The following is a 27,254-nucleotide window of genomic DNA, read 5'->3' as shown; positions in this document are numbered from 1 at the left end:
GGGGCAGCTGCAGAGGAAAGGCCAGTCCAGCTCTGCACCAAGCAGTCCATCAAGGCTTGTTGCTCATGCTCGGACACACCGTGTAGCTCCACTTGCACTTTAATCCCTTCGCACAGGTACTGAAGGGCTTTATAATCAACTGGTTGTGAATAGCACACAGGTATAAAGTGGCAGGAGATGGCGCCCAAGAACATGAAAGACCAATGCAACTGTTCGTGTACACCATGACTGCCTTCTGTTTGTTATACAGGCATACTTCCCGATATTTATTAGCTGCCTAAAAATAGGACAATGTTATGATGAAGAGTAATACCACCCACCTGGGCCCATGTCACTCTGCTCCTGCAAGGAGGTGGCAGGCTCCTTTTGCAGGCAGGGCTAGTGCAGTTGCGTTGGCCTTCTCAGCAGCTCTGACCTGCACAGCAGCCCCTTGTTACAGACATGATCTAAATACACAGAAATACTTGTTATCTGCTGCAAGATACTCACATGCTTGTCTGAAGGGTGAGAGATGAAGTGCTAAAGCACAAGAGCCAGTAAAAAATACAATTTATTGGTATAATTTGGGCCGCAAAAGTGGTGTCCTTTAGGCAAAAGAATTATGGAATAAGTACACATAGTCATTGTAGTTTTTAATAGTCGTTGTTTTTCCATGGCCATAATATTAATATAAATTAAATATCATATAGGTATGTCAATAGGTTATTGATAGTCGCTCTGCCAATAGTTTCAGTCCTGAGCCATCCAAACTAATTATTGCTCTGAAACATAAAAAGGCTAAAAAGATGAAAAGAGAAGGCCAATAATGCAGCTTCCTTTTTCATTTTCAGTTAAGGATTAAAATACAAACTTTCTTGGGAAAATAGCATTTCAGTGTCAGCTATGTGATTTCAGTAGGGTCTATTGAAGTAATTCTGTTAATGGAGTTGTACAAAGTTGAAGCTGGTTTTTCCTGCCTGGAATAAAGGGATGTATCCCAATAAAGGTTCCACCCTTACAGCTCTATTCAAGTTTCAGCAGTTGGTCCTGTTGTGTAGTTTTATAAGATATTCCATTGTGGTGCGATTTATAATAAAGTGGGTGAACCGCTGCACCCCCAACTGCAGATTTTAGGACATGGAGAATGACTTTTCCAGTTAATACTCTGTTATTCAAAATGAAGATTTAAATTTCGAAACTGTAATTTAGACTTTCTGTCTATTATCTGATTTGTGTCCAAGATCCCAGTCACTAAAGAGTCCTGTTGTCCTGCAGATAATAACCAATAACATATTTCAGACACATGCAGTAGACCTTACAATATACTGCTACAGATAACAAGCTCCTGCCAGAAGAAGATGCTTCCTGACCTTTGTCATTTCTGAATGAATAGTTGCTCTATCAACTCTGCTTAATACAAACAAAAGGCTAATTACGGCACTTCTTTCCCCACCTTTACTGAATATATTTATGATTGCTGTAAAAATACTCATCATTGTCTTGCCTTCTGAAAAAAAAAGATACACATATTATCCATCACCATCTCAGTAGAAGTGATTTAAATAACTGTGATGATTAACTGTAGGATTTTACATTGATTTAACAAAAGCATTTATTCCTATTCAAAATCTATTTCACAGCTTTAATCAGTGGTAAGTGTAGGGGAGATGATCCTCTCCAGCTTCTGTTCCTCTCCCTTATTGCTTTTGTTACTTGTCAGGAGCTGCCTTTTTTTGTAAGTACTTAATGGTTTTGTTGAAGGGTCACAGCGATGCCAGCCCCAGGGTGCTGATGTGTTAGTGCTGTGGCTGCACACAGTGGAAGGAAGCCAAACCTCCCCCAGCAGCACAGCTGACATGTATGGTATGAAGGGGTGGAAGGGTGAGGGTTCTGTGCCCCCAGTAAGGGTATTTGTCTTAATCCTCCACAGGCTGAACGTTAGGAGAGATTTGATCCCTTTGGGTATACAGTATCATGCTTGGGATTGTTTTTTATTCATACAGCTTACCTAGAGAAGTGGCAGTTTCCAGAACACCAGGGCAGAGTCTTCCTTGGTTGCTAGTTGAGGACTGACAGGACTGTGCAGTCTGACTGCAGGTGGTGGGAGCTCCCCAGCTCCCCAGCAACAATCTCTCCCATTTTCAGGTTTGCTTTCCCTTAGCACTGGGCTGAGCTACTTCCTGAATGGATCAGCCTGTGCTCAGTCCCCTGCACGGGCTTGATGCAGAAAGCTGCATACATTTAGGGTACCACAGAACTCACACTATTGCAGAGCACTTTGTAGCACAATGGGGTACCGACATACACATACCTACCGCAGAGTATTTGCTTATGGAAAAGAAACCTTACAAATTTAGAATCACAGTAATTCAGCTAATTGGGGCTCCAGTGGTAACAAGCTTGTAATAAGCTCCTTCCATGGCCATCAGTTCATCATGAGTGCCCCTTTCAATGACGAGTCCTTGCGACATCACAGCGATGATGTCAGCATTCTGGATCGTGGACAAGCGGTGGGCAATGACGATGCAGGTACGCCCTTCTCTGGCCTTATCCAGCGCTGCCTGCACAGTCTAAAGGCAACAGACAAAGTGTCAGAGTGAAAATATGCAAACCAAATTGGGGCTCAGAGCTGGAGAAATCCAATTGCTTCAGATTAATTAATGTATTGTGCAAAACTGTATTTACCGTAACTTGTAAAAGTGACTATGAGGCTAAATCAAAGGTTATGTTTCTGGTGTGCTCAGCTGGGTCATGAACTGAGTTTAATAGCAGTACAAAGAAGGGACAGGTAAACATAGACAGCAGTAGAAACTGAGGCAGGCCTTTATTCAGCTGACATGCTGAATGTCAGCTCAGTGTGGATATGTTTTTAAATTTCCACCATTTCTCTAATCTCTGAATGTAACCAAGCTACGCAAATTATGGCCCAAGTTCTTAGGCCCCTCACTGCTGTTTTTATTGAATATTCAGGCTCATCATTCACATGCTTGAATACATTTTAGTTTGGTTGGGTTTTAATGTGCAGAAGCTATATATATGAAACATTCCCACTGCATGCTTAGAAACCCCCGGAATTAGTATGGACATTTCTGAAAAAGTGCTGCCTCTCATTGGCAGTCTAAGAGCCCTTGTAGCTGGCTGCTGTTTTTTATAGCTGTGCTTCCTGGAACATTAAAGGTGTAAGTGCTGAATTAATAATGTGGAATAATAACGTTGTGGTCATGTAGTGGAGTACGTCAGGATGTCTCCCTAGAACAGAAAAAGGCATTGTACATTGTAAGCCACTGTATTAACAACTTGCCTTTACTGCTTTTCACTGCACATTTACCTTTTCACTTTCTGTGTCTAAGGCAGATGTAGCTTCATCCAGTAATAAAATTTTAGGATCTCGTATAATGGCCCTCGCTATAGCAATGCGTTGTTTTTGCCCACGAGACAGCTGGGATCCTTGAGCCCCAACATTGGTTTCATATTTCTGAAAAATAAACAAAAGGAAGGTGTCAGTAAATACAGTACACAACCTGAAAGAAGAGCATGAGGAGAGAGGCAAGAGCACAGTCCACTGCTGCCTCCTCCTCCTTAAAAATGCAGAATACTGTACAAATGCAGAAATACTGTATAATAGAGACACAGTTTTGGGGAGACATTTCCGAGTCATGCTTTGCAGTACGCATGGCCCAGGGGCCTAGGCAGTATGGTGATGGGCCTAGAAGAAAAATTTGATAGCAAGATGTTGGCTGGTTTATCTGAGGCAAACAGACCCCCATCCTAGGTTTGGGAGAAGAGGCTAAAAGTGATTTAAGGGCTTCCTGGACAAGTGTTTTGTTTGGGTGCCTAAACTGCATCCATACCTTTTATGTTCTTCTGATTTTTATTTACACAATTTCAGTGCATTTAGATACTTATTAAGTGCACATAAGCTGCCAGCTTCAAATATTTTTGTCTAAATATCATGCCCTAGTCACAAGGCAAATCTCCCACAGCTGGGAAGAGGATTTATATTTCCTGACTCAGTGTAACATTTTGACTGCTGAACTGTGCTGCTTCTTTCTTGTTCATGGCTTTGAAAAATCTTCCCTTTTCTCCTAGCTCAGAGTTGTAACTGCTGGTTTCATTTTTATAAATATTTGCCTACTGCGTAAAAACCCAGTCGCCACTCATGCCCACACTCTCAGGAACATAACAAATGGTCATGATACCCTCCTTGCTCCTACTGTTATGGCTGTAAAATTAAATAAAAAGTATATGCATGTAGCAAATTTAACTGGGTTTGGAGCAACTCCCAGCTGCAATGAACACCGAGCAGCCTATCTGTAGTTCCACACCCAAGGCCTCATGGGTACTTACATCAGGCAGTGACATAACAAAATCATGCAGCTGAGCCTTCTGGGCCGCTTCTATGACTTTTTCCATCGCCGCCTCTTTGGTGTTATTGCCATATTTGATATTATCAGCAATGCTGCAGTCAAATAGCACAGGCTCCTGGGACACTATTCCAATTTTTGATCTAAGAAACTGTACATTTATTTTCTTGGTGTCGTGTCCATCTATTAACTGCCAGGAAATAGGAGAAAACTTGAAACATTCCAAAACAACAACCTGCAAAACCCAAATAGTTTATAGCAAAACTAAATGATTTGGCCTTATTACTGAAATGCAAACACTACTGATTTAAAGTGATATGGAGAATCTAGTTATATTTGGCTCCTTTGTGCATGAAGTGTATTTTCTGGGTATGCCTGTGATATGTCAACACTAGATCATTTGCTTAATCTTAAGTCCAGGTGAACTAATTAATCGCTTAAGGTTAGGTACATGCTTTGTTGCCTTCCTAGCATAGTGATCACCACACTTATTTTTTCCAAAGAAAGAGAAATCTAACTACATGGTTAAGTATTCACATGAGAAAAAGATATAATAGCTTTTTAAGTGATCAGTAATTGAATAACTGGAAGTTAAATCGGGACAAATTCAACCTGCAAAGAAGCTGCATGTTGAAGCTATATATTTAGGGATGTTCCAGGCTCTCTGTTGCTCCATCCAGACTTGATTTTTGCTTATGCTCCCACAATGTATGCCACACGTTATGTTTCATACAGGAGCTACCAAGGTGAATGCGTACAGCCTACATAATGCATAAAGGGTACACCGGAGGCTTGTAGTATTCTGATCTTGCCTGAATACCTCTGAGATGATACTTGGGAATTGTCCAAACAGTCCATATTTGTTTGAGAAGGAGCTGAAGCCCCAAGCTACATATATATGTGCCACTACTGCTAGGCTGCACAAGTAGGACACACTCAGAAGAGTCCTTCTAGCATTGCTGAAAACAGCACACAAACCATGTTTCCTTTGCTTACCACACTTCCTTTCTCAGGGTCATAGAAACGCTCCAGAAGCTGTACACTGGTGCTCTTACCACAGCCACTACTTCCAACAAATGCCAAAGTCTGTCCAGGCTTAACATCTACAGAGAGTCCTTTCAGGACCTGAATATCAGGCCGAGAAGGGTATGTGAATTTACAGTTAAGAAATTCAATGCTTCCCTTGAAATCATCCTGGTTAAAAAGAAAAAAAAAAGAAAGATGCTACAACAAGCTCAAGCTCAAAATTGAGTTCTAAAGTACGAAATAACTCTTCCTCAGATTCCATTCTTGCATCTCTCATTTAAAACACGACATTTGTGCCTGTGAAATTAGCCCAGAAAGCAGGATAAGAACCATACTGGCGTAGCTGTCCTAGACGTGAAGCCGTTAGTCACAACACTATTGCTCTTCTTACACTTCCCCATACTGCACTGGTCAGAGGCATCAACTGGAAATAGGATTGCCTTGCAAATGGGTAAGTTTTTTATTTTAATCCAGACACTGTGTAAGTAAGTGTAAATTTGGTGATAGTCCAAATAATACATTTGTGCAAAAAGCTGGATTTAGAAAAAAAAAAAAAAAAAAAAAAAAATTTACCTTTGCAGCATTAAAGCAATACATGAATTCAGGTCAGTTTTTCCAGAACTCTTAAAAAACTCTATTACAAAACTCTGAAGGGAGTCAAGATCTTAATTTTCATGGTTTGAAGTAAAAAAACTAATGTTTTTAATTCATAAGAATTATTTCAAGTTTTCACTTAATCCTGAAAAACAATAAGCTAAATGAAAAGTAAACTGTTTGAATTTTCTGGGTCTGACCTTTCAATTAACCAAAAATTGAGCATTTTCATTTTGTCTGACTCAAAGATGATTTGGCCCCTTGTGAACACCCCCAACATTTTTATGTGAATGGAAAAAAAAGCCTCCATTATAAGCTAGCGATAGTCAGGTTTATGTGTGAACTGTAGAGCAGAAAGAAAAAACATGCTATTCTGTGAATCATCCAAATTGGTCCTATTCTAATGTACTGTTTTACACTGACAAATTCCTAATAGCCGCACTTTAGATTACTCTTGCTGTCTAGTACAGAGCTCGCTGCTTCCAAAAGAGCAAAGACAAGTAACAATTATACAATCAGCATAACCTTTTTGTAAAGCAGTGATCCTCATTGACTTACAAACCATTAGTGCAAATTCAGTGCTTATATTGAGCTGAATGACATCACAAATTGCTTATCTCCGCTCTTACCCATTTTTCCCCTTTTTCACTGTAAACACTGATTTTAGGAAGCCGATCGACCAGTTGAAAAAAGCGTGCAGCAGATGTTTTGGCTTTGGCATAGTTTGGGGTATAGGAAGACGCTCTTCCCAAAGCAGTTCCACTGGTCACAATAGCAGAAATCACCCTGCAGGGAAGGGGGACACGGTCATTCTGGGGAAGCCATCGGGAAACTGAACGCTACACTGAGACCAGCGCTTCTGGAGAGGAGCCTGTTTCTGGCTCCAGGCAGGCTCTCACCTGAACACAAAGCTGTAATGGAGTCCTTCAGTGTCAACTAGAAATCCTCCGTATCTGTAAGAGACAGCGTTGGCAATGAACACTATGCTCTGGGCAAAGCCGAAGCAGAGTCCGTAAACATGTGCTTTTTTGATTGCAGCTCTATAGGGCATATCTAGGTGCTTCTCAAAGTTGCTGATAAACATTTTCTCTTTCCCTATCCCAGCAACAGTCCTGATGTTAGAGAGGGCTTCACTGGAAATCTGGAGGAGGGAAAAAAAAATAATGGGTAAAAGCTAATTTTTACTTGGAAAAGTAGAGTGTGCTCGTTCACAAATGCATGATTCTTTCATGAACACAGGGCACTAATGCCATGTATAAATTGATTCAGATATGATACAGACTGGCCAAAACATCAGCCAACCTAAAGAGAAACTTTTCTACAAGCATTTATCTACTAAGATCCTCAAGAGTAATGCTCTGTCTGCTCCACCAGAGCTAAGCTACTGTAAGCACACTTAGGAAATCGGGCACGTGCTCTCACTTGTGAGTTATTTCATGTAGTGTGTATAAATGAGACATCCACAAAAGCAAAAATGGTTTTAGGAACATTGTTGTTCTTGATTGCATGCATTTATTAATTAAAGATGTTTATTTCAATTATTTTGTTTTACTTATAGCAATATCAGGGAAAGAGTTAGAAGGGGTGCTATCTCCAACTTCTGTTTCATAAATTAAAACCACCTGAATTTACTGTTTCCTCACCTGCTCATCCTCCCTCTTTCTCTGGTTTATGTCCAAAAAGCCTGATGAGATAGAACATATATATGGAGATTGATTTGATACACCTTGATTCCTCTAATATCAGTGACACAATTTCCAGGAGTTTTACCTTGTACATGGGCAAAGAGTAAGCAAATGCTTGCTTATGTACATAGAAAAATGCAACACAGGAAATTATGAGATAATCCCCATGGAAATTTGTCTGGAGCTTTAGTTAATTGTAGGCTTTATATTGTGCTTTGTTGCCAGTCAGAATTTGGGTTTCTGTCCCAAAAAAATAGCACTACAGTTTCATCAGTAGAAGTAGATTGACAGTTTGTTTAATCCTAATTTCAGCCTACTTAAGTAATTTTATTAAGAAATTGATTTAAAATGCTGTAGTTTGCCCGGACTTTGATAGCTTCATAGTGTGACACTTTCCTTTGGGAAGCAATAGTCTGCTATATGGCTTATGAGTGTTTTCAGCATGTAGGAAGAGATCTGAATATAAATCATTAAAAATATTCCATTCGATTTCAGGGTTTTTTTCTGGCCAAAATTAAGAGTCGAATCTCATGCATTATCATACAATGTAAAGGAGCAGATAAGTAGCTACTGTGAATTGGATTGTTCAGACTGTGCTTTTCCATGTTTAGCATGGCTGATGAGCAATCACTGTGGAAGAACTCAGAGCGTTTAGCATTTGGATGCAGTGCTGGCAAATTAATTAGAAAATAACACCAGACATAATCAGTCATCACCAAAACTGCTGAAGCATTGAGTGCCCTTTTCATCCCAGCCTCTGGGTCCTTCTGTTGAACAAAAGGTTGATGCCTTGACTCATTAGTGAAGTTTCTCTCCTTGTCAAGACAGTATTTTGATTTACCACTTTTTGTAAATAATTAAACCATTCTGAATGTGGGCAATTGGTTAGGTCTTAATTCTTCCTTGGCTTTCTGGAATTGAAGATTATTCCTAACAGCACTCAACAGTGGCCCATAAGTGTATTCATTTGATTAGCAATACCAAAGTCAAGTGATAGTAATTCTTGTAATACCTTTTGTGCATTTAAAAAAATAAAATTCCAGACATCTGCATGCTTTTAAGTTCTATGCCCCCAGTCATGACATGCTTCTTTAAATCACACCCAGAAATGGGAATTGGGAGCTGAAGATTTTCTTCTTCAGAAATCAAAAGGGGGGTGGCAGGCTGAGCCAACTGCCGCAGGCAATGGGAAAGAAACAGCCAGTAGGTGCAGAGCTGAACAGGGCAAAGGAGTCCAGTCCATGTGTTTGCTGCACAGATTAAGGTCAAGAGGAGGCTGAAGATGGATGAGACCTCAGATGGGTAGAGGTAAGGTTCAGATGGGGCAGGGTAGAAGGTGGGTTGGGTAAGAGATTTGGTAGGCAGGACTTTAATGTAGGATGGGGGAGGAGTGGGAACACTGCAAGAGTCATTTTAGGATGGGCTAAAGTAGCTCAGCAGAAGGAAATTCTGAGGCTTTGAGAGGATCTGCAAAGCTTACTTTTTCTGATGCTAGAAATATGGCAGCCTAAAGCAGGAGAGAAGGCTCAGGCATTACTCTGAGTGGGGTAATCTGAGGTAGTCTTCCTCATGTTACCTGTCTTCTAAATTCCCTGCATTTCTGACGCAGTTCAGTTTGGGCACAGTTGAACTAGGTATATTTAGAAAGTATCAGGTTCTGGGTCATGTGCCAGAACTTAGTGACCCACAACTAAGGTCAAAGGAGTTTGAGCATTTCAACACTGCAGACCTGCATAGGAGTGAACTCATGAGAAAACAGCATTCCTTTCTCTTGCGTCCCTACTTTTTCCTTGTTTGGTACGTGGACTGGAAGTCTGCTCAGCTGGTGCAAACTACATAAACCTATACTCAGCCGTCGAGGTGAGCCAGTTCACAGCATAGTCACAGGGCATCGACAAACAGGCATTTAAATAAAACCTGACAAAGGTGAAACAGGCTGCTGAGAGATTTGTGTCTGACAATTAGGTCCAATAACTTTTGAAAAGTCAGTCACATTCCATGCAGCAAGTGCTTTTGCAGTTAGGGATTTTCAATGGTTTGACAAGCTGAAATACTACAACTTATTTGCAAAACATTGCCAGTTTCATTACATTTGAATTACCGATGGTCCCAAGTGCCTGATTTTTCAACTACCTGTGACTGCAAATATAATTAGTTTTTAAATAACATTACCTGTCCAGTAGCTTCCAGCGCTTTCTTGTCCTGAGAGGCAAATCCTGTCAGCATTTTAGCCTGCACAGCTCCAGATAAGGCCAAAAACGGCAGGAAACACAGTATAACTAAACTCAGTTTCCAGCTGAAGTAGAAAGCAATGATCATGGCCACCCCAATGTTGGTAAAGGAATTCACAATCATTCCTATCTGTGATCCAGTTGCCTTCAAAGAAAAGAAATAGAGATGCTTGACTTGTACTCCAATAGCAACTTTAATAATCTTTAAATAAACTTTCCTATAAACTTTCCTATAAAACTTTAGAAAACTTGAAATTATATTAAAATATTATAAAGCACCAACTGCTGCTGACTGCCCTGGAATATACCGTTTTGGATATACTCTTGATATACTATCAAGAGAAGGACTGCAAACGTCCAATATTCCTTTCACCCACCAAACCTTCCACTGAGAACCCAGAAAATTGTTTCTAATGGTTGTGAGAAAGATAATCTAAGTATTGAATTATTTCCCTTGGTTCCCTGGGGAATCACTCATCTGAATACTCTGTTTAGCCCCCACATTTATCCATCTAGGCTTAAATAATAAAGAGAACCCTTTTGCAACTTAACTATTAACAACGAAGTCTCAACTGTGCTAAAATGAGTGAGGAACATCACTGAGAAAGGATGAATTAAAGTTGCATTTCTGCCTGTCTCTTTATTAAGGAAAAATTTTAAATATGCCTTTGACATCACCTTTATTGAATGCATTCATCTTCTCCTTATGTACTTCAAGAACACTATTCTTTGTAATAAGCTTGATTTATTTACTCAAAAGTTATCTTCTTTCATAGCAGTGAACAGCAGCCCTAAATAGGAACTAAGTTACTATGTATTAGAAAAAAAAAACCACGTTTGATATCCTTGATCATTTTCAGTCAAATTCATTTGCAGGATGTGAACTTGCAGCACAAAATGCTCATCCTCTGACCTGCAGCAATAGGGCAGGGTGCCTTGGGCCTCTCCGCAGTGGAAGGTACACCTCCCAGCTCTGCAGAGTCTACCAAAAGGAGCAGCCATAGGGGCTGCTCCCACCTGGATCCTGCAGTTCTAGCATCCCCCACACACACACCAAGAGTCCACTTACTCCTGGTGCAGATGTAGACATTTTCAGACCCCAGACACTTGCGTGCACCTTCTCACCTGCAGCTCACTCTGCAACAGCACCAGTTGGCTAACTGCTGTGTCAGGCAGTGAAAGGTGGAGGACACTGCTGCTCACGTAGCTCTGGTTTTTTCCCCCCAGAGCTGTGGGTTGAATGGCTGTGCCCCACAGCTCTACATGTGCTTAGAACAAAGATGTCCCTTAGGAGGCTATTAAATGGTTCAGTCAGTGGTTTACAAGTTTGTTTATTTCAATTAAAACATGCCCTGTAAGTGCCTGTAAGGACTGAGGAGGTTTGCAGCTGGTTTCTCTGATTCTGTAGAAATTGCTGCTGACAGGGGCTTGGGGAACATCTTTTCTCATTTACCTTTTAAATTCTTAAAACTTCCACTAGTAGTTTTTAGAAACCAACCTATCATGTTCAGTCAAGCTGAAACAGGACAATTTTTGTAACAAAGAAATCTGTATGTTTCCTTCTTAATTTCTAGAAAATTGCTTGCATTGGAGCCAAGTAAAATGGCATCTGACTCACTTCTACCACAGCATCAATTCAGAGGTAACATTTATAGCTCAGCATGATTTAACCCTCACCCACTAAGGAACATAACACATGGAGTTAGTGGTTCACTTTCCGAAACAATGTCACACTGAAACTGGCTGCATGATTCCCCAGCTGGAGCACCAGCCAGTACTATAAACTGTTTTTTCAAGTGGACTGTCAGTTTAAATCAAAACTGTCACAACAAGCACAATAGCACGCTGAAAACTGGAAAACATGATTCATGATAAATGTCACTAAAATACTAGTCTGACATGTTTTTGAAATAAACACGTAAGCATTGTGGCAAACGGCTGCTAATTCATCTCCAGAAAAAAAGAAGTTAAAACTTCTGCACTCGATGCTCCTTCCCATTCCATTGATGGTTGGTATTTTATTGATTTTTGTGTTCTTCTTCTGGTAATCCAGGCAGGAATAATGGGCAGTAAATTGGGATGCTACTTGTGCTTTTAGATAAATACAGTGATAATAGTTCCACCTTGACAGTCTCTGATACATAGAAACAGCTTAATTGACTGACCAAGGATTGATCTACATTGACCTCGCTGGTTGCATGTGTGAGAGACGGTAAGTTAATGTCTCAAACATTGTGGTGGGGCAAGTTCTGCTTAAAGACAAACCCTGCACAGCAAGCAACCAAGGTGAAAAGCCCATCAGCTCAGACATCAGCAACAGGAGGGGGAGGGCGTGCTGGAGGGTGTGCAGCTCCCTGCTCTGATAAGCTGTTCTGATACAAAGATCAAACAACAGCAGTGTCTGCAGGGAAGGAGAAGTTACTCCACAAACGACTCCCAAGTCCAAAGGCTCACAAACTGCTCATATGTGCCTGCCCAAAAGAGGGGCAAGGATGATAAAAGGACACAAACTGAAGCCCCAGGCACACAAGCCCACAGGCACTGGACCCCTCAGCTGACTGAACCAATGCTGGACCCAGGACCGGTGAAATCTTTCTCTCTTCCTTTTTCTTTCTCTGTCTTCTTCTCTCTTTCCTCTTTCACAATCCCTACACCTCATCCGTTTCAAGACATAAACCATTGACCAAGTCTGAGACTAAGAGTGGATCCAGCCACCCCTGGGCCCTTCTCTGAGGAGGAGTCTAGAAAGCAAGGGGGTCTGCTCTGAACCTTGTGACTCAACGGGAGGGATCTCCTTGTTGGTGTATATACATCTCCTGAATTGATGTATATGGTTACCCTGGGTTACACAGTTTACAGAAGTAGTCTTATGCCAATTCCTGTTGTGAGAAACCCTGCTACCTACTACCATGCCTCCCCAGTTCAGTTTGCTTCTGTCATGAATAAAATCTTTAACTGATCATTTGGTGTCATTTCACCTTAATTTAGCCCGAGGGAATTTCAAATTAAACACAACTCCCTGGTTTGTCCAGTCTGGGTCTTGACAGCATGCTAGCCAATTTCTGTGACAATGTGCCAAAATATGCCTTCAATCAGTGCTTATAGTAAAATGATTCTTAAGCTACCAGGTCTTACCCCTTGGACCTGTGAGGCATCTGTTGCAAGTCTTGTAGTCAAAGCACCAGGGCTGTTCTTCTGGTCATCAAACCAACCAATGTCTTGCCCTAGCATAGCCTGGAAACCAATTTTCCTTAACCGTCTTGTAAGCAGCTCACCAGACTTGGCAAAGGTGTATCCCTGGGGTACGTAAGAATAAATACAAATATTGTACAGAAAGAGATACCCACAGAGTAAGGGAACAGAAACAAAATTTACCCATACCGGACTGCTATTACCTGTAGAAACTGTGTGAAAAATGAAAGAATTCCAACAAAGACAAAGAGTAGGCAGACACCATTGATCTGGATTCTTCGTTCTTCTTCATCAAGAATGGAGAAGGTCTTTGAAAAAAAATGGGTGGCGTCATATTAGAAGTGTCAGTTTTGCTGTGTGTGAAGTTTGTTCATGAATCCCTATTTCCCAGTGCAGAGGCCCAGCCTAGAATCAAAGCCAGAACACAGAGCTCTCCCTCATCCCTTGCAAAGGCCTGATTCCTTATTTTTCCTAAGGTGAGCCTGGGTACAGCATAATGCTTTTTACTCCTATTAAACAGCAAGTTTATTATACTTGGTGTCTGCATGTACTGCTATTACTAGTTGCCCATCCCTAGTTATAATTAATCAAACATCCCCCCACTCTAAACAAGATCCAGCGTGATACCCAGAGGATAGTAATGAAATAAATAGCATAGCTACAAAGCAACAGTGCAGCAGCTCCCTTACCTCCTCTCTAATCTAAGCCAATTGCAACTTTAGTCTGTGTAATAATGATACCCTAGCATGACTCTCCTTGCACAACACTAACAAATGCTAGAAGTAGGCTTCAAGAGGAACCTATTGTCTTTTACTGAAGGAGTGTGGATACGAGCTATTTGCTTACTGCTGGGTACTTGAGAAAAAAGCACTAGTGCTTAAAAGTAGAGCCCCTCCACCCCATTCCACTCCAGTCATCATGGTATTTTCCTTTTACCGCTTGTTCTTAACACCTGGCCTTTTTCAACACCTGCCAGCATTACTGGCTGCTGCTGAAGTAGTGGTCCAAATCTAAGTAGCCATCCTTTAGCAATTCCTTTCAGTCAGAGCCATTGATATATAGGTCAGTTAACCCACCTGAAGTTGTTAAACTACTTCTGCTACTTGTAGATATAAGCCACAGCTCATGTTTGTACTTCTCCACTAATCTTAAGTTAATTCTAATTGGATTTCACAGGTAAAAATTACTATAAATTGACTAATCTCTCAATCTGTTATCTGTAAGGTGTAATTAAAAATAACCTGTGCATTTGACATTTCCTTAAATCAAAACCAGCTTAAATTCTTCTAGGTAAGTATTTAACGGTAGAAAGAGAAGAAGGAATTTTCATTACAGCTGCAAAATATAAAATTCAACAAAAATAAACTTAAGTACTAGTCTTAAAAGGTCAACTCAAGTTATTTACAATTCAAAGTGAGCTATGCATCAAAGTAACAGAGAGGAATTAGAGCATGAATTTGATAAAAAGAAATAGCTGCTCTCTAGTGGGAATTCCACTTCAAGTATTTTACCTTTGTACATCAGTACCTTGGCAACAAAATAAATCCTGCAAAATCCAAAATTATAATATCAAGACGACACTTAATGTTTCAAGCTAAAAACTGTTCCAATGCCGTGCTGTCTTATCAGTAGCAAGGCATATTACTTTCTCAGATTAATCTTTGTTTAAAAAAAAATAAAAATCACCAAGCATGTTTTAATCTGCCATAATAAGAACAAAACATATAATGATTTGCTGCTGTTCCTATCCCCATAATGAAACCCACTGTACATTTAGTAATCCATGTTTGATCCTGAATTGAACAGGCTGTGAGCAGATTTCATCTATCTCTGTAACCTACATATCCAGAAAAGATACCGCTGTTTGGTTGGTTGGTTGGTTTTTTCCCCTGTAGGAAGTATTCTAGTTAAACACTTGGTCTGAATGAGATATAAAGTGAACTCAGTGCATGCATTAACTGTGTCCTACAAGGAGTCTGTATTTAGAATTGCTGTGGTGGTATTTTCTGTATCATCATGGTATGCAATTTCTAGGCATGAATGGGAAAGTGCACTTCACAGTAGCAGTCATGCTAAATGCATAGCTAGCCTAAAACATAACCAGGGGAATAACTAACTACTTATCATTGTGAACATTTGTTAACATGTATGTCATATTAATTACAGTGCTGTAGTACTTTTCATATGAAAAAAACATCAGCAAAATCTCTGTTGAAATGAATAACAATTCTAATGAGTAAAACTAATAAACAGTATGATAAACACAGTATGTGATGGATCATAATAAATATATAGTTGTGAACAGGAATGAAAAACATTACTCTCTAGACATGCTGATGGCTTTTTCACAAGTGATATCCCTGCTTTCTCTGCACAGTCATCCAGAAACACTGGGATGGCCCCATACGTGGGTTGAACTTAACATTTTTTTCTTTTCACACTTTGAAATTTTTCTCTCTAGTTGAATAAATAAATACACAATACAAGACTGAGCATTGAAATGAGAGATAAACACTTGCCCTAGAACCCTACAGTGAGTCCCAGTAAGTATTTATGCTTGTTATAAATAAACTTTTGTTCATTGCCTCTATATGGCTAGATGGTAGGCAAGATTATGTAGGAGCCTTCATTTCAAGACAAAGGCAACACAGTTCCTGATTTCAGGGAGGTTGGTTCCATACCCATGCTTATGAAAGGTGCTCATGGAAAGGGAGAGTGCTGTGAGCCTTTGCTTTAATATTCTATCCATATCACCCACAGTCAAAGTAGTTCCCCTGCTTTCTCTTATGCAAGAAACATGTTGTGAAAGGCCTTCCCAGTTCCTGTGGCCAGGCTTTCCACTGCTTCTAGATAAAGGCTGAGAGAACTGCAATGTCTGCAAGACACCTTGAGGGTTTCTGGTGAAGCCAGTTATTGGTCACTCTGGGACTCCTATTGCAAGCTTTAAATTTAAGGAAGCATCCCAGCTCAAGAAAAGCAATGGGCTGAAGTACATGCTTACACTCTCCCTAAACTGAGAGCAATAGCACTTTATAGTCCTACAGAAGGAAATGTGGATAACATTCACTGGGAAGAGATCTCTGTATTGCAAACAGAGCATTTTTTTTCCCGTTGCAAATCTGTCCCGTAAAATTGAACTAACATGCTCAGCTATGTATTTGACCTATGTTCTTGATTTAAAAAAAAACACTGATTACAGTAACATGTAGCATGGACAATAGCATCATGTCTATAAAAGGAAAGAGTCGTTGCTGAGGTGTCCATGTTCAGATTCTATAAGTTTCAGCAGTTTTAGCGTGGACTATCTTTTATTGGGGCCATGGGCTACATGCCCGATAGCAGTCGGAGCACATCTTCCAGTTGAGTTTCAATGGAAAGGATCCATTTCCCATACTCTGAGACAGGTCCATAGTGGGAACCAAAGCATAGTAAGAAGCAACTACTGAGAAATTTGTTCCAAAGGTACACTTCTGATCTGAACTTATCAGAAGACATATCTACTATTATCCCACTCTTCATTCACTTTTGGGGATTAATTTCTGAGAACCTTCAAGGCAGACTTTGCTAAATTTATCCTTTCATTTCATAGCTGTGGGGATTTTTCCCCTCACTTCCCCAGCATATTGGTCCCAGAGTACAAGCCCACGTGTCTGTCACAACTTCGTTGCTGATATTCAGACAGCTTAGAAAGCAGATGCATATTCCATCTGCCTGACTGCCTTGGCACCAGTCAGAAATGTTTTAAATGTATGAATAATGAAACACAGATGTTGGACTTTGCACATGTTCATTTTGGCTTGTTTATTTTTCCTGCAGCCTCTCTCACTTGATGGACTGAGACCTTCAAGAGAAGAAATTCATCCTTGGCAATGAAGGCATTTAGCATCTTGCAGGACCTGGTGTCTAGAAAACCTCTCTCAAAAGGAATGCATGTAGCAGTGTCTCACCTGCTCTCTAGTGAAAGCCACAGTCCTTGGCATGAGGTCTAGACACTCAAAAAGCGTTTGGAGGTGGCACACCTACTACTAAAAGGCCAAGCACATGGATCAGGAGCCACTAAGTGGGTCAAGAGGGACTGGAATGTCTTTTGCTCTGCCCCACCCTGGATCTCAGCTAGCAAACACCAAGCTGCAAGTAAATGTGATTCAAAGTCCTGAGTAACTTCCCAGAGAGAAATGTTTAAGCCAAAACAACCTGCCAAAAAAACTAACAGCCAAAGGTCAATCTTTCTTTTAATACATTGCCTGCACTGCTATTAGGAGCATTTTCTCAATCCTTTTCTAATCAGTAGCTCAGATGCTGGGGCATTCATTCATTCACTCTTTCCTCCCTGATAGGTTTTGGACCTCCAGTTGCTAGAAGATTGTCTGCCCTTTAGGATATATATTCTTTGCCCACAAATGTACCTACCATGACCTAAACAGGTAAGTGGGAATCACAACACAAGTTTTATCCTATCTCAGATGGGTACACAAACCGCAAAACGATAGTGGCATTCCAATTTTCTTCCCAGTGAATGTGCCATTACTTTACCTGATAAGAAACAGCATCAACAGAGGGGTTTTCTCCATCCTCCTAATTCTTGAAAAATTTAGGACACTTTCCTTGCCATTAGTTAGAGCAGCACTGAATTTCTACAGGCAGCCCCTCCAGTTTCCCACTAGCTTGGCAAATGTTTCCCAAAAAAAGCTGTTTTACAAAAGGGGAAGCATCCTCTTTCTATTACAGCAAGTTTTTGAAGGAAAAAACAGTCATGGTTGAACTCTTTTCAAGCAAGGCTGTGGATTTTGATGGTAATGCATCCTTTAGTGAATGCCAAGGTTTAAAGCATATTCCTATGTCCTGCTTGTCTTCCAAACTTGTTGATGCAAGTCTACTTGTTGCTGGCAGCTATGAACCCTGTTAAAATTTTCTACCTCTCCCTGGGCATTCTGCAGGGAGCAGGCAGCAAAGAGCTGCCTGAAATATATGAACAAAAAAAGTGAAGTATTTTTTGGATCTGATCCAAAGCTTTCTCAAAGGCTTGGCTAAGCCTGTAGAATAAAACTCTGCAGGGAAGAACCTCTGCATGTCTTTCCACTGCACCTGCACGTGAGTTACACCTTGTCTCATCTAAAATAAACTGTATGCAAGTAATAAAAACTCACTCCCAACAGTTCCTGGAGAGTGAACAAGAGAGATGATGAAGAACTCATGACAAATGCTAACGAGCCTCCCCCTTCAAAGAGCTCAAATGATAGTGTGATGACAGTGATATAAATATCTTTACTGAATAATTGTTCATAGGCAAGTAGGCCAACCCCATTTACTTGACAAGATCTAAAGATTTGCCCAAAACATGTCAAGTTCTGCATCATACCTTCACTCCGCTCTGCTTCAGAGCTAAAACACACTTTAAAAGGTTAGCATAACGTACCCCAAGAATCTGACTGAATAACAAAGCATAGAGTGGACTGACTGCTCCATTCACAGCTGCTGCCAGAGATCCAAGCACCATGTATGGCCATTCAGAGGCATTGTATTTCAAAATTCTGGTAAATGGTACAGGCTTGACATCTTCCTCCACAACAACAGACTCCTAAAAAAACAGGTTGGATTTATGAAGCAAATGCACTCCCCCAGTGATGTTATCCCTTTGACAGTAAGATAAAATAGTCTGTTAAATGGTCATCTAGTGCCCAAACAGCTGCTCTAGCTTTGTACAGGAAGGGGCAATGATGGGTCTTGACTGCTGTCCGGAGCTCTTTTGTAGGGTTAGGGTGTCACGACAGGGTTACATAAATGATTACCTTTACTGTCCCTGGAGAAAAAGGGAGAGATTCATGCCTTGTGCAGCTCTACTGATTCCAATTTAAGAGGTTAATTACAACCAGTTTAAAGATTTTCTGCCACTGAAACAGGCTGTTCCCTTTTTGCTGCCTCCAGATGAGGCAGTGCCAAAACTTAAACTTCTTCCTCACAAGTGGCTTTTTGCATCACTCATGGAATCTTCTTAAGTATTATTTTAAAGTATTGTGGGTGAACACACTGATCAGACTCTGCATCAAATTAACAGGTATGCTATGTAATTAAAACAAGAGAGATTTCAGAGGCGTAGCTGCATTCAGGCTTTATGCATGCAAATTACACCTGCCTTCTGTGAAACACCCTCAGACTATATGCTGAATTCCCATAATTATTCCCAACAAGAGCAGAATATTCATCATCAAATTATAACCTACCCTGCAGTTTGATTTGTGCAGAATTTTTGTAACACTCAGTGTGCTGAGCCCTGCTCATCTCCCTCAGTTCATATGGCTGGGAATGCCCAGACAAAACAGACACTGTGAAGACCTATCTGCTGGAAATGTGCAAGGAGGAATGGGTGGAAGCATCTTGTATTTTCTCTCCCTTCTGAGCTAGTACCAGAGTGACAGCGCTAAGGCCCTCTATTTATCCACAGAATAGGCTTAGAAATAGCAAGAACAGTAACTTCTAACTGCTGCTCTCTGCACTGAACAATGTAGCCATGCAAATTGGTGCAGGGAGCTTCATAAGCACTTTGGAATCCCACTGTATATATTCCCACATATTCTGCATAATTTTAAGGTATGCTGTCTTTATCTTCTATGCCAGTTGATTGTACAAGGACACTCTCAGTAAAAGGACTCTGGGTTAGGTTGCAACGAGAGTCTCTCTTTACACAAGTCTCCAAACGATTTTGAGGCAAAAGTGAATTTACTCTTTATTGAACAAGAAGCAGTGTTGTTTGTATCACTGAGTGGCTGTTACATCTCACAGACTGAGCACTTGCTTTTTGTCAGTTACTTCAGCTTTTATGAATATGCTTTTTCAACTTAATCTACAATATATATCAATTTACCAACAGGTCAAGTTCTGCTAGAAATGTTATAGGGACCAATAAGCATAAGAGCCATCAAAATGTAGTCTAGGGTTTAGACAGAGGATAAGTGAAGCTGTGGTTTGTTTAAGTAGAGAGAAGGGTCAACCCAAGAAGACGTACATATCTGCCAACAACTCCTATAACAGACGCATATATATACAGGTTATCATTACCAAGTATATAGCCTGTTCAGTTGAAAATTCAATAACAAACTATTAGACCTGACCTTTTTTGCTCGTTCATCATCTTCTCCATGAGAAGGCATAAGATACATAGACTCTGCATGATCTCTTGCAATGGATAATGGAGGGTCAGGGACCACATTAGAGAGCTGAGATCTGGACCTCTGCCGAAGCGAAGCTCTGTAAAGAGGACATAAATGGTTTGTTCTTCACAGCTCAGTAACACAAGATTTGCTCGCAAAGCAGGTGCAGTTTTCATGTCAACTAAATCAGGATTCACTGAAGCAAATCATAGGAATCCCATGGACTTTTTCTTTCTTTTTTCTACGTTGTCTCAACATCTTGAGACGAAAATATCCCACAACAGGGACAAATACTTTTCAAAATCGTATTCCACCACCACCACTCAGATGTTTCATATGTACCCTGCACTGTGTATTTGTTAAGTAAAATTGTTGTGTATCCTACTATATTTGCACAAGATGTTTACACACCAAGTCAATTCACCATTATCACTATCAAGTAATTTGGTCCAGCAAAAAAGGATGCTGAAGCAATCCACCTCTACCCCTGACAAAACATAACCCTGTAATGTAGGAGACATTCATTTGCTTTGTCTGATACAGGCTTGCCTGTAAGAAATAGTAAGTGTCTAGCTACAAGACAGTCTGGCTTGTAAAATGCTCTAACTTTCATCAAGTAAAAGCCATAATAAAAATGTCCTTGTACATTGCATTGATTTCTCAAGTAATTGCACAGCAAGTCATTTTTCAAGTGACTGGACTGAAAATGCATTAGGTAATACAAATATATGGCTGTATGGTAGTAATATTAAAAATGGAACATTAACACAGTAGACCAGAATTGGAGGGAAGGTACTATGGATAGAAAGGGGAGTAAAATTAAGAGACTTGCTATTTATCCATGGGCCTTCAATCAGTAATGTATTGCCCAAGCCATTTCTTCTGAACTGAACTCTGTCTTAGCAAAATGCTTGCAGCCCTTCTCATACACAACATACAGAGAAGTGATTCATCAGCACTATTCAGATTTTGGAATAGTGGGATGAAGTGTAGCGGTCTGGAAACATATTGAGATTTACAATCATTTTTAAGACTCACCGCAAACTGGCCTGATAGCTTCCTCTGCTGAACGACTGGACTTTCTCAAGATTTGGCTCAACCACGTTATTTTCTTCTGCTGTAAAATATAGTATATAGACCTCTTCAGTTTGTGCTAAAATTGAATACAACCGAAGTCCACTGTGGCTCTGCAAAAAAGTGCAGTGTCTCCAAGTCATAACTGGAATACTTTGTAGAAGGCAAGGAATGTAATACAACCTTGCTACTCAACCTACATGTACCACAAGTTTTATATTGGTATTTGACATGGTGAAGTTAACTGAATATTAACGCAAGGACCATCTCACTTGTGGTGCGACTGCTAAAGGCTGTTCCCTATTTTAGCACTGTAATTTCTCTCTTCTTTTAAGATAATCACATCCAAGGTATGATGCTCCACAAAAATACAACAGATCATTCTATTAGTCCTCCATTTCCAGACGCTTTGATTCAAATCTACCTCTAGCAAAACAAATAGGGTGGTTTCAGCATACTCTTGTCATTTGCTTGCATTTCAAATGCAGCAGAACTGGACTGTCAGCACTAAATGGAGCTATAAAATGATGGGTGTTGCAGGTCAGGATTAACGTTTCAGGGCAGATCTATAGTAGGAAGGTCATTCAGGCATATGCAGTAAAACCACTTTGCCCAGGGCTATCAATGTATTACTTCTATGAATGCTAAAATTCAGCCATTAAAAAAAAAAAATCATCTGCATTCTGTGGAATTTTACCTCATTTTATAAAGGAAAACAAAACACTTACTTTCTGTTGCTTCTCTATTAAGGGCTGTGTCTCCTTTGCTTTGCAAGGTCACCAACATGAAATAAACCCCTTTCCTCTTCAAGAGTTCCTCATGAGTTCCTCTCTCCACAGCCTTTCCATGCTCAAACCCAACAATGACATCGGCAGCTTTGATGGTTGACAGGCGGTGAGCTATTGAGATTGCTGTGCGGCCAAGGCGAGCCTGACAGGGAACAACAACAGCTCCATTCCCAGAACAGCAAACAGAAATGCTTGGAACCAATAGTATGTAATCTAAAGTTTGGTCAAATCAACAGGAGTCTTTCTAGTGGTTTCAGCTGACTTTGACTTGAACTCCATCCATAGCCCATAGATAAGCATCTGTTTCTGAGAAAAGGGAGCTATAGATTTCAGTTAATGTCCCAATGTATGAAAAAATTATTTTCTGTCAATAATACTAAGGTTCTACTTGTGCATATGAAACAGCTATTAAGAAAATCTTCTCACTGCTTTGTTGCAATTCAGCAGCACCCGCTGCAGAGTGCATTAAAAATAATTTCTGCCCTTTTAAGTCTGATTTATGCTATGCTATAGCAAACCTGATGAAGTGCTTCTTGGACAGTAGCTTCACTTTCATTATCAAGTGCTGATGTAGCCATATCCAGTAGCAGGATTTTCGGGTTTCGCACAAGAGCTCGAGCTATAGCTATCCTCTGTTTTTGACCTCCACTCATCTGGCTTCCACCCTCTCCAACATGAGTGTCAAATTGCTGTGTGGAGGAGAAAAATGAAAATGAAAAAGGTAACAATGTCTTCTGGTGAAGACATTGATAAAATGTCTCTCAGATTTGTCCTGGGAGTAGACTTAAAAAAATATCATCTTTGAAAGACACAAACACTGTTAGTGCACCAGGTTCAAAGGAGAGCTGATGAAATAACTTCCTTCATATTGAACAACATAATTTTGCCTGAACTGGGGTTCCAATCCCAAATCAAAAGTATTTACTGATAAAAAGCTGAAATGTTCCGGTTTGGCTCAAAACATCTCTATCAACAAATGCTGAAATGGAGGGGAAATGCCTGCCTACTCTCCATCAGATGACTCACCAGCAAACTTTCCATAGAGCTGGACTTGTCTGCTGATGGCCTGTGACTCATGAACACTGTGTCTGTGATTCATGGACATCATATTCTGGTGGCATCAGGTTCAAGTAGAGAATTAAACAAACACATAAAGCCTAGCATCTCGAGAGCCAGGCTAATTATAGTCACCTGGAGCCAAATCTTGTTTATTCCTCCATTTCCAGGAAATAAACAGGGGCCTTTACACAGTCTTTCTATGAATAGTTTCCTGGAAGCCTGGAAATGCATAGATGGAGGATAAAAATTATGTACTGACATTAGTTAATGGTACTTCAGTCCTGTCAATCAGATTCACTGTGGTAACATCTTCCTTTGAGAAGCTACTTGGCAAAATAACATTCTAGAAAAGTAAACAGCCCAGTATTATCAAATATAGGCTTTGTAAGGAGGATACCAGAGGACTAATCAAAGCCCTGTCATCATAAGGGAAGGAACTAGGGAAAAGGGAACCTCCAGCTAACTTACAGAGCTCGTACAAAGAGATGAGGTTGTGAGGATCAGTACAGACTGCTCAGAAACATATGCTGGCTAGTGAGAGCCAGGGCAGAAACAGATCTCCATAGCATGAAAAATACATATTTTAAAATCATGCTATGATTATTACCATGTTATTGAATGTTGTGCATATGATTCCTGAGGAAATAATTCTTCTCGTTTTGGGGGGGGGGGTTTAAATGTGGTGGCATACACATAGTAAGACCTAATTAACTCTAGTCAAAGGAAAGGTTGCTGCCTATGATCTGTGTTAATCTTCTGCCCTTCCACCTGAGCGCAAATGGCTGAATGGGGGAGGGACAAGAGGATTCTCTATTTTTCCATCAAATTCTGCCAAACATTTTACAAAGCACAGCATACCTGTGGCAATTCCATGATAAAATTGTAAGCATTGGCCTGTTTGGCCGCTTTGATTATGTCTTCCATGGTAGCCTCATCCCGACCATAGCGAATGTTCTCTGCAATTGTGGTGGCAAACAGAACTGGCTCTTGTTCAACAATACCAATCTGTGAGCGTAGCCACTGGATATTAAGGGAACGAATGTCATGGCCATCCAGGGTAATCTACAGAAGCCAGTTAAAGGATGGACAAAAGAAAAAAAGTTAGGGACTTTATCCCCTCCAGCTCAGAGACAAAGAAAGACACAATGGAAATGAAGAGCCTGTGATGCTGTATTTCCATGACCAGTATAAACAACAGCTTTCATACATAAAATAATGCAATGCATTGGCAGTAGTATATGCTAGTTCTTAGGCCTAGAAGTTGTGCTCTTTGATTTCATTTCCCAAAACCCCTTTTTTCTTGGCCTCAGAAAAAAAACTTGGTGGAAAGTAATAATCAAAATTATGATTATATGTTTACAATAGATTGGTTCTTTGTCTTTTATACATTCAAATACATGTCACCATGTATGCGATTTGTGCCAACTAGGAACACATAAATGGAATGAGATTGTTAATAGATGTAATTCATATTCTTAGCCAATCCATTACTAAATGATAATTGCATATACCAAAGCAATATTGTGGGACAATGATTAAATGTTCAATACTGTGTTCTCCAGAATGGAAAATGATTTGTCACTCCTGAATTATTGTATCTATAGCTATAGTTTCTACTCAGATTTAGCATTGAATTTTTATTTTCTCCTAAGGTTTTTTAATTCACATAATTATTTTTTATAAGACTGTTCAGCATTCCCCTGAAATGCACAAGAAGGTATTTTGCTTGTTGAAATAAAAAAGAAAATAAAGTTAGGAGTCTTTCTTCCCACCTTGCAGAAGAAACCATGTCATTCTTTCAAGTCCCTAAGGCTAGAGGAACACAATCTAGGCTGGTATACTCACCATGCCGTCACTGGGGTCATAGAAACGCTGGATGAGCTGTATTGTTGTACTTTTTCCAGCTCCACTAGCTCCAACAAAAGCTGTTGTCTCCCCTGCTTTAATAACCATATTAAGGTTATCCAAAATCTGGAGAGAAAAAGAAATAATAAACTGAATCTATCCATTCTAATTCTCTCACAGTCATACAACTAAGTGGGTATATCATGTATCTTAAAATAGAGATTCAAAGCAATTTTATGAAATTCAGAAAAATATTATGAAGAAAAAGGAAGAAGAAAGCCAAATATTTTGACACATTGTTTGAAGAGTTTATAAATGCAGAGCACTGTTTTCCATGACAAGCAGGCAGATTTTGATCTTTATTTGTTCCTGTTGTTCATAATTAAGAACTAGTCAAGTTAACACTATTGGAGAACTTGGCAATAAATCCCCTTTAAAGAACACTGTACATGTATTATGAATGCTTGTTAAAGCATAAATATTAAGAATGTAATAGTGAAATTATGTAGAAAAATCTGATACTTCATATGCTTGTCTTTAGAAGCAATAGCACTCATTTGCTTGTCCAATAGTATGCTGTTCCAACGAGAATTTGTCAATTCAAACACAGTAGTAGAGAAATAAATGGGGTATACAGCCAAGGCTCTTGTACTTTTTCCTAGCATCTTAATGGGTCACATGGCGCATCCCCAGGGTAATGAAAGAGTTTTATAAAATATCCTTGCATCATTCAGCTTATTACTTTGTGTCCTGTTCTAGCGCACGTTGGTACAAGTGCATAACTGATTGTAAGAGAAGCTGTATGCAGGTGAATTTGTCTGAAATTACTATGAGTTTATGTACAGCAGCAAGGAATACGTATTGCAATAGATATGCCAGAATGGTAAAATAGGCAGAATGGTAAGTAGAAGAACCCTTTAATAGAAGAATTATTTAGTCTACTTTTAAACAGAGGGTCTGGGCTTCTGGAAAACAAACTCTACTGAAAATCTAGAAATTGCTGGCAGAACCAGGATATTTTGATTGTTTGCAGTAGTTGTGTTCACAGGATGGATGATGAATAATTACCTTTACATCTGGTCTGGAGGGATAATGGAACGTTACATTATGAAATTCAATTTCACCTCGTACTTTATCCAGCTTGTAGCCATCTTCTGACATGCAGTCAATGGCGGGTTTCTAGGATAGAATTTATTGTGTTATTTATTTGCTGTTAAACAGCCAACACTGCTGCAGTAGATAAATATTCCCAATACCATACAAAGCCATGGCACTTCTGTTTGAACAGCACTTGGCTGCACAGAGCCAGCAGCAGGCTCTGCCCCAGGGCTAGCACACAAGGGACATGAAATTGAAGGTCAAAATGCTGGGGGAGTCATCACCAGTGGATAGTATGGGCAAGATGAATGCACCTTCTTCTCATTTTAGGCTTATTGCAATTACCACAGTCAACCACTCACCTAGTTTTTGCTGGAACAGAATAGCTGACTGAGAGGCATTTTGACTAAGTTAATTTAGCCAGCTCCTCAGGAATAAAATGGCACTACTTAGCTCATATAAACATTCTCCTACAGCACTGAATAACTATTGCTGAAAATCTGCACACTTCACCACTTTGCATTTAAAGCATCCATCCTTGCACACCCAGGCCTAAGAGCTGGAATCCTGATTTGAAGTGCTTTGGGTCTCACATACTTTTGGCCAGGCCTTGGGTATTGTGGGCTGCTAGACATGAGCAGGCAACTAAGAGAGTTTTGCGGAATCGCAAAGAAATAAAATTTTCTAAGGATAGATTTTTGAAGCATGGAATCAAAACTATAGCAACACCAATATTTGATAATTGAAATGTGCATGATTTTTTATGTAGCCTAACAGATTGAAGGAAATTTTAATATAAGAAATGCGTATGTCCTAAGATGTTAAGAACAACTAAAAGACTGGTTCCTCTTCAGAAATATATCTTTCTTAAATTCAGCTACTAAGCTATGGAGAAAAGTTTCACTGATCCTGCAAATTGGAACCTCAGCATAGCTATAAGTTTAGTGCCAGAAAAAAATCTGTATCAGGGCAGAGCTGTGCTTTTACTGTCTAATCACAAATCTACAAATGTGTCAAGCAGATGGATCTAATTTTGCCACCCTTTCTCTAGAGAGATGAAATCTCACTTTAGTTTGCTTTTTTACCCTAAGGTTATCTGACTCAGACTTATCTTTAATTTTGTGATTAATTCTTACTGTTGCAACTCTTTGTGCTTTATAAATTTTTCTCT

The 27,254-nt window shown here is 39.9% G+C and overlaps 1 protein-coding gene across 2 annotated transcripts in view; it reads right to left on the bottom strand.

Annotated features, from left to right (window-relative positions):
- Window positions 1-532: 532 nt before the first annotated feature.
- The window catches only part of ABCB11 (ATP binding cassette subfamily B member 11), a 54,307-nt gene continuing 27,585 nt past the window's right edge, over window positions 533-27,254 (bottom strand). Inside the window, exons 13-29 of one of the 2 annotated variants that reach the window (XM_049802843.1) lie at window positions 26,054-26,164; window positions 24,986-25,111; window positions 23,999-24,202; window positions 22,600-22,770; window positions 22,022-22,223; window positions 21,258-21,336; window positions 20,181-20,316; window positions 18,488-18,649; window positions 13,275-13,379; window positions 13,015-13,176; window positions 9,821-10,024; window positions 6,863-7,104; window positions 6,593-6,749; window positions 5,340-5,537; window positions 4,327-4,533; window positions 3,308-3,454; window positions 533-2,549 (exon numbers count right to left, since the gene is read on the bottom strand). In XM_049802843.1, coding sequence (XP_049658800.1) covers window positions 2,349-2,549; window positions 3,308-3,454; window positions 4,327-4,533; window positions 5,340-5,537; window positions 6,593-6,749; window positions 6,863-7,104; window positions 9,821-10,024; window positions 13,015-13,176; window positions 13,275-13,379; window positions 18,488-18,649; window positions 20,181-20,316; window positions 21,258-21,336; window positions 22,022-22,223; window positions 22,600-22,770; window positions 23,999-24,202; window positions 24,986-25,111; window positions 26,054-26,164 — 2,814 coding nt within the window. In that variant the 3' untranslated portion in view covers window positions 533-2,348. Of the gene's footprint in view, window positions 2,550-3,307; window positions 3,455-4,326; window positions 4,534-5,339; window positions 5,538-6,592; window positions 6,750-6,862; window positions 7,105-9,820; window positions 10,025-13,014; window positions 13,177-13,274; window positions 13,380-18,487; window positions 18,650-20,180; window positions 20,317-21,257; window positions 21,407-22,021; window positions 22,224-22,599; window positions 22,771-23,998; window positions 24,203-24,985; window positions 25,112-26,053; window positions 26,165-27,254 lie in introns of those variants that run through there. The other variant, XM_049802852.1, reaches the window with a different exon arrangement.

The sequence above is a fragment of the Accipiter gentilis genome, chromosome 1, assembly GCF_929443795.1.
Source record: "Accipiter gentilis chromosome 1, bAccGen1.1, whole genome shotgun sequence".
Taxonomy (NCBI): domain Eukaryota; kingdom Metazoa; phylum Chordata; class Aves; order Accipitriformes; family Accipitridae; genus Astur; species Astur gentilis.
The sequence above is the reverse complement of the archived record's forward strand: the minus strand, read 5'-3'. Positions and strand labels throughout refer to the sequence as shown.